Source organism: Conger conger, chromosome 16, assembly GCF_963514075.1.
Source record: "Conger conger chromosome 16, fConCon1.1, whole genome shotgun sequence".
In the NCBI taxonomy this organism is placed as follows: domain Eukaryota; kingdom Metazoa; phylum Chordata; class Actinopteri; order Anguilliformes; family Congridae; genus Conger; species Conger conger.
Window position 1 is genome coordinate 1,866,482 of NC_083775.1, and position 11,543 is coordinate 1,878,024.

At 49.9% G+C, this 11,543-nt stretch overlaps 2 protein-coding genes across 2 annotated transcripts in view; both read right to left on the reverse strand.

Annotated features, from left to right (window-relative positions):
* Positions 1–1,598: 1,598 nt before the first annotated feature.
* LOC133114892 (toll-like receptor 13) lies at positions 1,599–8,254 on the reverse strand. The gene is made up of 3 exons (XM_061224584.1): positions 5,708–8,254; positions 3,170–3,458; positions 1,599–1,817 (listed from the first exon to the last, which is right to left on the reverse strand). Exons 1-3 carry the CDS (start codon positions 8,080–8,082, stop codon positions 1,599–1,601), a joined length of 2,883 nt encoding a protein of 960 aa, XP_061080568.1. The 5' UTR covers positions 8,083–8,254.
* A 2,471-nt stretch (positions 8,255–10,725) lies between these two features.
* itga2b (integrin, alpha 2b) overlaps positions 10,726–11,543 on the reverse strand; it is a 42,141-nt gene continuing 41,323 nt past the window's right edge. Inside the window, exon 30 of the mRNA XM_061224586.1 lies at positions 10,726–11,543. This exon is cut by the window's right edge and continues 269 nt beyond it. The gene's annotated coding sequence lies outside the window, so the exon portion shown is untranslated.

Genomic DNA, 11,543 nt, shown 5'->3' on the forward strand with positions numbered 1-11,543 from the left:
GTCTGATTCAATTGGAGGTAGTCGTATTAGATGCACCGCCCGTACCCCGTCCCTCGGCGGCCCGAATGAGAGCGACACGCCTTCTTCAAGCCGTCTTGTCTCGTGCCCGTTGCCGTGATTCCGAGGCGCCCGAGGTGCTTATTGTGCGGCGATCTAATAACCCTGCCAAGTCCCTCCCTCTGGAGCAGCGAGCCAATTATTGCTGCCCCACGTGAGCCGGCCAAACTTGGCTTTTGGCAGGACCGAGAATCGAACCCCAGTCCCCGGTGTGCAACTGCAGCAAACTGCAAGTCTGCTGCGTCTTAACTGAGAGGAAACAGTAAAAAACACTCAAAGCTCATTGTAGTCTCACTGTAAACAATTCCAATGTAATTTATTTTGTCGCATTTCTCCATGAACTAAAACGAAAGCTCTAAAGTAACAAGGGAACGGGAATGAAGAGAGAAAAAGTGTGGGAAAGAGGGAATAAAGAACTAAAGCGTGTGATTAAGGTGAATAATGATGCACTGTGCAGAGTAGTGGGAGGACTGATAAAACCACAGCCCTCTCCAACACCAAGATATCAATGCAATTGGGCAAGCAAACTTATTTTTAAGGTACAATAGGTAATTTCAGACTTCTAACAGTCGAGAGAGGAATTGCAGCAACAAACACGCTCAAACCACAACACTGTTTATCCCTCCCCCTTCTCTGTAAACATGCTGACATTGAAACGCCATTGGCTGTGGCAATTAGAACCAATTTTCTACCAATGAGCTTTAATTATTGCGCTGCTATACAATGTTTGGTACACAGTGCCGGCCCGTCGACTGTATATTTTGAAACCCGAATTTTTAGGACTATAAACACAGGCAGAGGGTGAGTCAACATGTTAGTGAGCCTCTTTTAATGATTTACAATAATCTTGTAACAATGTTTAACACAAAAATCTTACCTATTGTACCCCTGCCCCAAGCTGCCCCCTGCCCTCTGCCCCCTGCCCCCAGCTCCACACTGCCCCAGGCTGCCCCCTGCCCCCTGCTCCACACTGCCCCAGGCTGCCCCCTGCCCCCAGCTCCACACTGCCCCCTGCCCCCACCTCCACACTGCCCCAGGCTGCCCCCTGCCCCCACCTCCACACTGCCCCAGGCTGCCCCCTGCCCCCAGCTCCCTGCCCCCAGTTCCACACTGCCCCAGGCTGCCCCCTGCCCCCAGCTCCACACTGCCCCAGGCTGCCCCCTGCCCCCACCTCCACACTGCCCCAGGCTGCCCCCTGCCCCCAGCTCCCTGCCCCCAGTTCCACACTGCCCCAGGCTGCCCCCTGCCCCCAGCTCCACACTGCCCCAGGCTGCCCCCTGCCCCCAGCTCCACACTGCCCCAGGCTGCCCCCTGCCCCCACCTCCACACTGCCCCAGGCTGCCCCCAGCTCCACACTGCCCCCTGCCCCCAGCTCCACACTGCCCCCTGCCCCCAGCTCCACACTGCCCCAGGCTGCCCCCTGCCCCCTGCTCCACACTGCCCCAGGCTGCCCCCAGCTCCACACTGCCCCCTGCCCCCAGCTCCACACTGCCCCCTGCCCCAGGCTGCCCCAGGTTGCCCCTGGCCCCCGCACGAGGGCCCTAAACGAGGCTGAGGCTCTCGGGCAGCTGCAGGGCCAGCCGCAGCCGGGCCCAGAAGAAGGGCTGCTGCCGGGGCTCCTGGGGCCACTCCAGGTAGGTGCGTCTGCGCACCACGCGGCCCAGCCTGTGGAAGGAGGACAGGGCCCAGGCCGGCGGCGGCTCCAGGAACACCAGCACCAGCAGGTCGTTCTTCTCGTCAAACAGCCTGTACAGCGCCACCTGGTGGGGCGGAGGAGAAGGCACAGGCGAGAGAGGAGGAACGGTCAGTCCAGTACGGTCATTCAGCTTTTATCTAAAGTGACGAAAGCAGGGAGCCATGCAGGGTTGAGGGCCTTGCTCGAGGGCCCGACGGCTGTGCGGATCTTATTGTGGCTACACCGGGGCTTGAACCACCGACCGTCTGGGTCCCTGTCATGGACCTTAACCGCTACGCTACAGGCCAGAAGGGGAGACGGGGAGAAACAGAGGGGGGAGACAGGAGAGATGAAAGACACAAATAGAGAGAGAGACGCTGAAGAGGGAATGAAAGTGAAAAAGAGAACTAATAAAAGAGGAAATATGGGGATAATTTAAGTGGTGGAGGAGTTACTCATGAAGGAAGGAGGTACTTCTTCCAATCAGACATAATCTTACAAACAGAAAAGGAAAGAAAGTACTTGTAAGAGAGGGAAAGACTGCAGAAATATGGAAGATTTTTTCTCGTCCCTAAGAAAAGCTTGCACTGCATATCCATATAACAGACATAAATAAGAACAACTCCAAAGCTGAGAATCAGGAATAGATACTGAATTATTTATTTTTTTAATTATTAAAAAAAGTGATATTATCATTCCTACACAAATCACCCGATATGGATGTTAACCTCAAATTAAAGCCTCACATGCATTTCTTCATTTTAGAAGCCAATGCACTCCATAACACTGCTGGACCAACTGTCCAAATATATAAGGAATGCAATGAAACATCTAACCCCTAAATGCCAGCCATTATATTAATGCCAACCATAACATATCATCACATAACATAATGGCGAGAACAGAGCATTCAGCCCAGCGATGCTCATTACCTTTTCCTCCCACTGAAGTGTACCTACCGCTTAGTTTGCCTAAAAGCTAAATAGGATCTCACACCTTATCAAGCCTGTTCTTGGAAAAACCCCCCCAGTGTTTCTGCCTCCACTACATGTACTGGCAAGCTATTCCACACAGTGAGCACTGTGTGTGTGTGTGTGGGGGGGGGGGGGGGGACGGACATCCTAATGTCTGTGCGGAATTTATCCTTTGCCAATTTCCATTTACGCCCCCTTGTTCCGCTAATCCAGGGGTCTCCAACCCTGGTCCTGGAGGGCTACTGGGTCTGCTGGTTTTTGTTTTCACCTTAAAATCAGCACCTGTTGAGACCCAGGTAACCAGGTGAGGTGAGTTAATTAATGAAATTAGAGCCGTTGATTACAGTTAATTGCAGGGAAAACCAGCAGACCCAGTAGCTCTCCAGGACCAGGGTTGGAGACCCCTGCGCTAACCGAACTCCCCCTGTAGCCCACTTCAGATTGTTCCAGGCGGGCCTCTCACCTGCACCTCCATACTGCACCAGGTGCTGCTCAGGTACTGGGGCGACACCAGGCACAGGGTCTTCCGGCTGCTGTAGATGGCCTCCACGATGTTGCTGACGATGGTTTTGCCGGGCTCAAAGTCCCTGTGATGCAGGCAGAGCTGGCAGCCCCGGGGCCCGGATCCCGACCCCCGTCGGCCCCAGCCCCCGTCGGCCCCGGCCCCGGCCCCCGGCCTCTCCAGGTGGGGCACCAGCTCCTTGAACACCCACTCCTCGTCCTGCGAGCAGTAGGACACGAACGCGTCGTACCTGGGGGAGCAGGAAGCCCAGGGCAGAAAGGTACAATCGGTAAGATTTTTGCGTTAAAATATTGTTACAAGACCATTGTAAATCCCTCCCTGTCATTGAAAAAGGCTCACTGACATGTTGACTCACCCTCTGCCTGTGTTTATAGCCCTTAAATTCGGGTTTCAAGACATACAGTTGACGGCCCGACACTCTGACCCAAAACATTGTATAACTGTACAATAATTCAAGCTCATTGGATGAAAATTGATTCTAATCGCCTCAGCCAATGGCATTTCAACGTCAGTGCATTAACAGAGAAGGGGGAGGGATAAACAGTGTTGTAGTTTGAAGGTGTTTGTTGCTGCTATTCCTCTCTCGACCGTTAGAAGTCAGAAATGACCTATTGTAACTTTAAAGGCCCACACACATCAGCATTCTCTTCAGAGTATCTAAGACACAAAACTATCTCAAAAACAGCAGTGACATAGGTTTTTTGAAAAGTCCCTAACCCCCCACCGCCTCTTGTAGTCAGCTCTCTGTGTTAACATGGTCAGCACTCTGTGTTAACATGGTCAGCTCTCTGTGTTAACATGGTCAGCTCTCTGTGTTAACATGGTCAGCTCTCTCTGTGTTAACATGGTCAGCTCTCTGTGTTAACATGGTCAGCTCTGTGTTAACATGGTCAGCACTCTGTGTTAACATGGTCAGCTCTCTGTGTTAACATGGTCAGCTCTCTGTGTTAACATGGACAGTACATTGTGTTAACATGGTCAGCTCTCTGTGTTAACATGGATAGTACATTGTGTTAACATGGTCAGCACTCTGTGTTAACATGGTCAGCTCTCTGTGTTAGCATGGTCAGCTCTCTGTTAACATGGTCTGCTCTCTGTGTTAACATGGTCAGCGCTCTGTGTTAACATGGTCAGCTCTCTGTGTTAACAGACAGTACATTGTGTTAACATGGTCAGCTCTCTGTGTTAACATGGATAGTACATTGTGTTAACATGGTCAGCTCTGTGTTAACATGGATAGTACATTGTGTTAACATGGTCAGCGCTCTGTGTTAACAGACAGTACATTGTGTTAACATGGTCAGCTCTCTGTGTTAACATGGATAGTACATAGTGTTAACATGGTCAGCTCTGTGTTAACATGGATAGTACATTGTGTTAACATGGTCAGCGCTCTGTGTTAACATAGACAGTACATTGTGTTAACACGGTCAGCTCTCTGTGTTAACATGGACATGTAGCTTATAAGTGGATAGAATACAACAGTGGGAGAGGGAATGAAGGAGAAATATAGCTGGTAAATAACTAACACATTTTGAAGATCAATAGGGTGAATTGTATGGAATATTTAAGGCACATTTAAGACGTGTGGTTTTGAATAATTGACTAAATTGAGGAAATGGTTCATTTTGATTTTAGCTCGTCTTTAAAGTCAATCAATCAAATAAATGTAATATTCATGGAGTGCATTTTACAAAGTATTTGTCACAATACAGTTGACAGGATACCCTGGCCTAACACCCCCACAAAGCAAGCCAGAGGTGACCATGGCCAACGGGAACTATCTGAATTCCCACAGAGGTCGAAAACAGTCTCGAGGGGGGGGGCTAGGGGGAAGACACTGCTGCTCTTGTGAATTGAGACATTGTAAGAAACCCAAATGAGAGAAGTTAGGGGAGAAGACTGGTCTGAGCCGACAGGAAGGTGGCAAACACAATTAACCACACATTACAACAGTGGTATGTTGGACCCCTTTCCCCCCGCCCCCTTTCTGATATCCCTATCCCTCTTTGACTAGTTATGGATGTGATGCTTTAACTTGTGGAAGAACCTATGCACTTGTAAGTCGCTTTGGATTAAAAGCGTCTGCTAAATGACAAAAATGTAAAATGTAAATGTAAAATGAAAACGAGATGGTTTCATCTGAAGGGGCTATTCTTTACTTATTATTTTGCAGAAGAGCATCTCTGAACACACAACGCATCATAACTCTAAGTGGATAGGCTACAGCAGTAGAAGTCTAAGAAATAAGTCTCATAAATACCTCAAAGTTTTCACTCAGTGTATATGAATTATGTATTATGAATTCTTTCAATTATGTAGTTTTCAACGATGTAAACCCCCTTTATTTTTCACCATTGGTCACCATTTTCATCACTGTTGTAAAATATCTGCTGGGTTGCAAATCACGTGTATGAAATGTGCTGTCTGTTACTATACAATGCTTTTACAGTGTTTTTAAGAGCACGTATCACTCACCGATGCTTCTTAGGCCTGGTTTTGCGAAGCTGAGTTTCCTTCAGGCCGATCCTGAGCGTGTAGTAGGCGTACAGGATGTACCACCGGCCCTTCCCATAGCCGAGGCCTCCCACGAGCATGGCCAACACCAGCGCGACACTGAGGGAGAACGCCCAGAGCCCAGTCTGATCGGGGCAGACCCGGTCGGGGTTCCAGTTAGCCAACAGTTCCGTGTGATTGGGTGTGGCCGAGGTCGATGGGCACGTGATGTTGTAGAACAGGATGACGTGGACGGTGGAGGTCAGGGCCCAGAGCTTGAAGTGCTTGTTGGCGCAGGTGCACGCCAAGGGGTTGAAGCGAACGTCCAGGTAACGGAGACGGGGCATGGACTTCCCGAAATCGTCGGGAATAGTCTGAAGCATGTTGTTTGTGAGGACCAAGTCCCGGAGCGTCGGGATCTGAAAAGACTCGTCCCGGACTTCAGCAAGGCCAAAGTTTTCCATGATGAGGACGGTGAGGTTGGAGAGAAAGGAAAATGTGGTGTTGGGCAATGTAACAATTCCATTGCACATGTCAGTCATTTTCAGGTGCACAAGGTTAGGCAGCGGAGACAGGAAGAGGTTGCTCAGGCTGTAGAGCTTGTTGGAGGAGAGGTCCAGCTGCCGGAGTTTCCCCAGGCCAGTGAACACATCCCCCGGCAGGTTACGGATGCCGTGTGGCTCTTGCCGACTGAGCTTGAGTGATCGCAAGCTGGCCAGATCCCCGAAAGGCTCCTCCTTGGCTGAGAACCGAAGGTTATTGCTAACCAGATCCAGAACCTGCAGCTGCCGGAGATCCAGGAGCATTGCGCGGGTCACGGTTTGGAGCTGGTTACGGTCCAGGTACAAGTCTGTGATGTTCGGCAGGTCTTGGAACGAGCCGTTATGGACCGACTGCAGTTTGTTGCCTCCCAGGTCCAGCTTGAGCAGACTGGGCAGGCGGAGGATGCCCGCAAACAGAACCGTCAGGAGATTGTTGCGTAGTCTCAGCGCCTTCAGGCTGTGCAGGTTCTGGAAGGTGGCGTTGTAGAGGGACGTGATGGCGTTTCCCGACAGCACCAGCTCGCTCAGCTGGCCCAGGCAGGAGAAGGCCGTCGTTCCGATGTAGGAGATCCTGTTCTCCTCCAGGGACAGGAACTCCAGCTGGCACATCCCCGAGAAGGCGTTGTCGGGAACGTTGTACACGTGATTGCCCAGCAGACTCAGGAAGGTGAGGTTGGGCAGGGAGACGTGCGCGCGACTGTCGTTGCAGAACTGGAGGGATGCCAGGTGGCTGTTGGCCATGTGCAGGGTTCGGAGCGACCGCAGCGGCTCCCGGGAGAAGAGAGTCGGGTTCTTGATCCTATTCCCGGAAACATCGAGGTGCTGGAGGGAAGAGCAGTGTTGAAAATCCCCCCCCGGATGTGCGATGTCCACGTCCGTCAGCTTGAGGGCCGTGGCGCGGCGGCCGGCCAGGGACTCGCAGATGCGCCGGATGGACGCGGATTTGGGACGGCGGGAGAGGCTGACCCGCTGCAGCCCGGGTGCCCAGGACAGGTCCAGCAGAAGCTGGGCGACGTTGATGCTGTTGTTCCTGAGATCGAGAGAGGCGGGCCTCAGGTCCGCCAGCGCCTTCGGCGAGGAGAAGTCATTGTGGGAGAGGTCCACGTCGCGGATACTGACCGGCCCGCCGGACGCACCCACGGGGAATTCCGACAGTCCGTTGTGGGAGAGGTCGAGCTGAGTCAAGTTGCCGGGCAGGCTGAAAGGAGACATGGAGCAGTTATTCGCGATGCGGCGAGCCCGGAGTGTAACAAGAGATGTGAGATTGGCCAAGCAGGACATCTTCCCGCAGCCCAGCGGGTTATGGGAGAGGTCCAAGAACCGAAGCCCCGCGGAATGAAGGAACCCTTGCGCACAGAGTGCGGTCAGACAGTTGCCACGGAGGATCAGATGGGTGAGGCGGGTCAGAGACTCTGCAGCGTCCAGCGGGAACACCTTCAGAGAGTTGGTTGAGAGGTTGAGGAGGGTCAGGGAGCTCAGGCCGAGGAAGGCTGCCTTCTCGATGGTGGAAATGCGGTTCCGGTCCAGGCGAAGCTGCTCCAGGGAGGGGAGTGAGAAGAAGGCCTTGGCAGGGAGGCGACTCAGGAGATTGTTGGAAAAGTTCAGCGCCCAGGTGTCATTCGGCAGGTCGGAAATCAGATCCAGTTGTTTGATCCCTTGGTTCTGGCAGAAGATGGACGTGGGGTTTCTCACGTTCGGGTAACAACTGCGGTAGGTGACCGCTTCGGAGACCTTCGTCACGGACGGACAGAGCAGCGCGAGTCCGCAGAGGCAGAGAGCCCAGGAGACGGCGGGCGGCTTCGTGCCGGCGAACATGATGCGTTTATCGCCAGCCCTGTCGACGGCTCAGCGCAAGAGCTGCGGCGAGGAGACCAGCATGAGCAACACGGAGCGCTGCCGACGTCACCCTGAGTCTTCGAGTTCGGTCGCTGGATTCTTGAGACGCTTCGGGAACCTTCAGAGGCGTCCAGGGGTCCGGGGAACTGTCAGGCTCGCAAAAGCAATGGAGACGACGGAATTCCCCTCAGTCTCTGGTCAGGTCCTTCCAAGTTGAAGCATTTTGTTTCACAACCCCCCCCCCCTTTTCTCGGTAAAGCGAGGCAGGCGAGCGTCAGCGAGAGAGAGAGAGAGAGAGAGAGAGAGAGGTAGAGAGAGAGGTAGAGAGAGAGAGAGAGAGGGACAGAGAGAGAGAGAGCGAGAGAGAGAGCAAAAGAGAGAGAGAGCGAGAGAGCGAGAGAGAGAGAGAGAGAGAGAGAGAGAGAGAGAGAGAGAGAGCGAGAGGCAGTCAGCAGCCAGTGTGACGAAGGCACGGGAGGGCTTTCAGCATCTCGTAACTAGTGCCACAGATTATTAGGACCCAAAAACAGGATCTGAGCGAGGCTGGGCTGGGGGCAAACTGTGAAAAGTGTTTCTGCTTTTTAGAGTTCCTGAGGAAATGGACTAAATACATATGCAAATCTGAGCCATTAAAATGTGAAATTTAAAAAAAGGCCACTTTTCGTGCATTGCGCACAACTCTTTTTCGTTTCGCTACGTTTCAGCCCTGCGATTTAAACTCTCGTTTCCCTCTTCTATCTTGGTCTGAAGAGAGTAGCATCATCAGCACATTGCTTAAAAATAACATTACTGTATTGCTGTGGAAGTTTCTCTATTGAAAAATCCTTTATTAGGACCACCAGCTCATTAATGCAAATACTGTATTTTGCATTGCACACGTGTGCTAATCAATCAGATTAAAAAAGAATGTTGATAAACAAACAGTACATACAGTTTTACCTTAACACAATAATAATACACCAACAATCCAATATAAGTGCGTCGATTCTAGGCATGTGTCTGCTTATGTCTGTGCATGCATATGTTTATGTATGTGTCAGTGTGTGATGTCTGTGTGCGTGTCTGTGAATTGTAGTATTGCGTTATGTTTGTTTTGTTAGTGCTGTGTTGTTTGTTTTGTTAGTATTGCATTGTTTGTTTTGCGTTACGTTTGTTTTTCATTGTTTGTTTTGCATTATGTTTGTTTTGTCACTCACTGTCACAGTACCTGGCATTAAGATGCATTTTACTGCAATGTGTGCTGTTGGTCCCCGCTGAGGACTATGGGCAGTTTGTTAATCTCTCTGAGGACTATGGGCAGTTTGTTAATCTCTCTGAGGACTATGGGCAGTTTGTTAATCTCTCTGAGGACTATTGGCAGTTTGTTAATCTCTCTGAGGACTATGGGCAGTTTGTTAATCTCTCTGAGGACTATTGGCAGTTTGTTAATCTCTCTGAGGACTATGGGCAGTTTGTTAATCTCTCAGAGGACTATTGGCAGTTTGTTAATCTCTCTGAGGACTATTGGCAGTTTGTTAATCTCTCTGAGGACTATGGGCAGTTTGTTGCTTCCCTGAGGACTATAGGCAGTTTATTGCTCTCCTCGAGGACTATTGGCAGTTTGTTGCTCTCCTTGAGGACTATTGGCAGTATGTTGCTCTCCCTGAGGACTATGGGCAGTTTTTTGCTCTCCTCAAGGAATATTGGCAGTTTGTTGCTCTCCTCAAGGACTATGGGCAGTTTGTTGCTCTCCCTGAGGACTATTGGCAGTTTGTTGCTCTCCCTGAGGACTATGGGCAGTTTGTTGCTCTCCTCGAGGAATATTGGCAGTTTGTTGCTCTCCTTGAGGACTGTTGGCAGTTTGTTGCTCTCCCTGAGGACTATGGGCAGTTTGTTGCTCTCCTCAAGGAATATTGGCAGTTTGTTGCTCTCCTCGAGGACTAAGGGCAGTTTGTTGCTCTCCTCGAGGACTATTGGCTGTTTGTTGCTCTCCCTGAGGACTATGGGCAGTTTGTTGCTCTCCTCAAGGAATATTGGCAGTTTGTTGCTCTCCCTGAGGACTATGGGCAGTTTGTTGCTCTCCTCGAGGACTATTGGCTGTTTGTTGCTCTCCCTGAGGACTATGGGCAGTTTGTTGCTCTCCTCAAGGACTATTGGCAGTTTGTTGCTCTCCCTGAGGACTATGGGCAGTTTGTTGCTCTCCTCAAGGACTATTGGCAGTTTGTTGCTCTCCCTGAGGACTATGGGCAGTTTGTTGCTCTCCTCGAGGACTATTGGCTGTTTGTTGCTCTCCCTGAGGACTATGGGCAGTTTGTTGCTCTCCCTGAGGACTATGGGCAGTTTGTTGCTCTCCTCAAGGACTATTGGCAGTTTGTTGCTCTCCCTGAGGACTATGGGCAGTTTGTTGCCCTCCTCAAGGACTATTGGCAGTTTGTTAGGAAGTTGTGTTGGAGGGAGGGGGAAGCCCCCACACTCACTCCCAGAGCCTTCCAAACGTCAGGGAGCACACTGGTCATATATTAGAGTTTATTTGGTGGTACCCACAGGACATGTGGTTGAGCAAATCCTTAACAGCACTGAACACATACTGCACGCAAACTCACTCGAAACGATCGACACTTTCCATGGAATATGTGACAATGATTGACAGGAAGCCACAAAACATTATTTATTATTTCAAATATGGGACAGCATTTATTGTACACAGCTGAGTTCACAATCAATATTAATATTAACTCAACGATGTAATCAATCCCAGAGACTGGCTATCTCAACCACAAATTCACACTTAAGCAATATCGACAAATGGCATTCATTGAAGCAAATGAAACAAGTTCAAAGGTGAATAAACATTTAGTTAAATGAACACCAAAATGCACAACAGTAATGAAATCTACCTCTTTTCACAAGGTCATTTGGGACAAAATGGCTACTAAATATTTACAAAAAACTAAATCCATGGCATGCTCTATGTTCAGTTTCATGGCGCAAATATTCAAATGCTGTAAGTGAATTGACAACTGCCACAAAATAGTGCTGAACATTATTCTGGCCAGACTAGTTTAACATAATACATAATACATTTTCTGCACAATAAACACCAGCCAATATAGTCATTCCTAAATGTAACACATGCATAGCTAATTACCAGCTACACTGATTATACTGCATTTCAGCATCAATAAATTCTCAAGAGGATATCACTAGCCTGGTGTTTAAATATTTGCCAAATCACAAATCGATGGCAGTTCATTAGCAAACGGTGATTTTAACACGATTATTATTTTGGCTCAGAACCATGAGTAGCGCTGTGAATAAGGCCGCAGGCTTCCAGGAATAAATATTAATTTCCTAAATCGAAAAAAATCAACGCAAAATCATCCCAAGGCCAGAAAATTTCAACACTTAATTTTTCATCCTAACCTGTGCATAACCCTTTTTGGGTCTCTACATTTTCTCTG

Excerpts from the sequence above, each read along its gene's own strand:
- LOC133114892 (XM_061224584.1), bottom strand. The coding sequence starts at position 8,082 with ATGTTCGCCGGCACGAAGCCGCCCGCCGTCTCCTGGGCTCTCTGCCTC. Across the intron at positions 3,459-5,707 it reads ACCAGGCCTAAGAAGCATCG|GTACGACGCGTTCGTGTCCT; the intron begins GTGAGTGATACG and ends CTGCTCCCCCAG. Across the intron at positions 1,818-3,169 it reads GGTGCAGTATGGAGGTGCAG|GTGGCGCTGTACAGGCTGTT; the intron begins GTGAGAGGCCCG and ends CCGCCCCACCAG.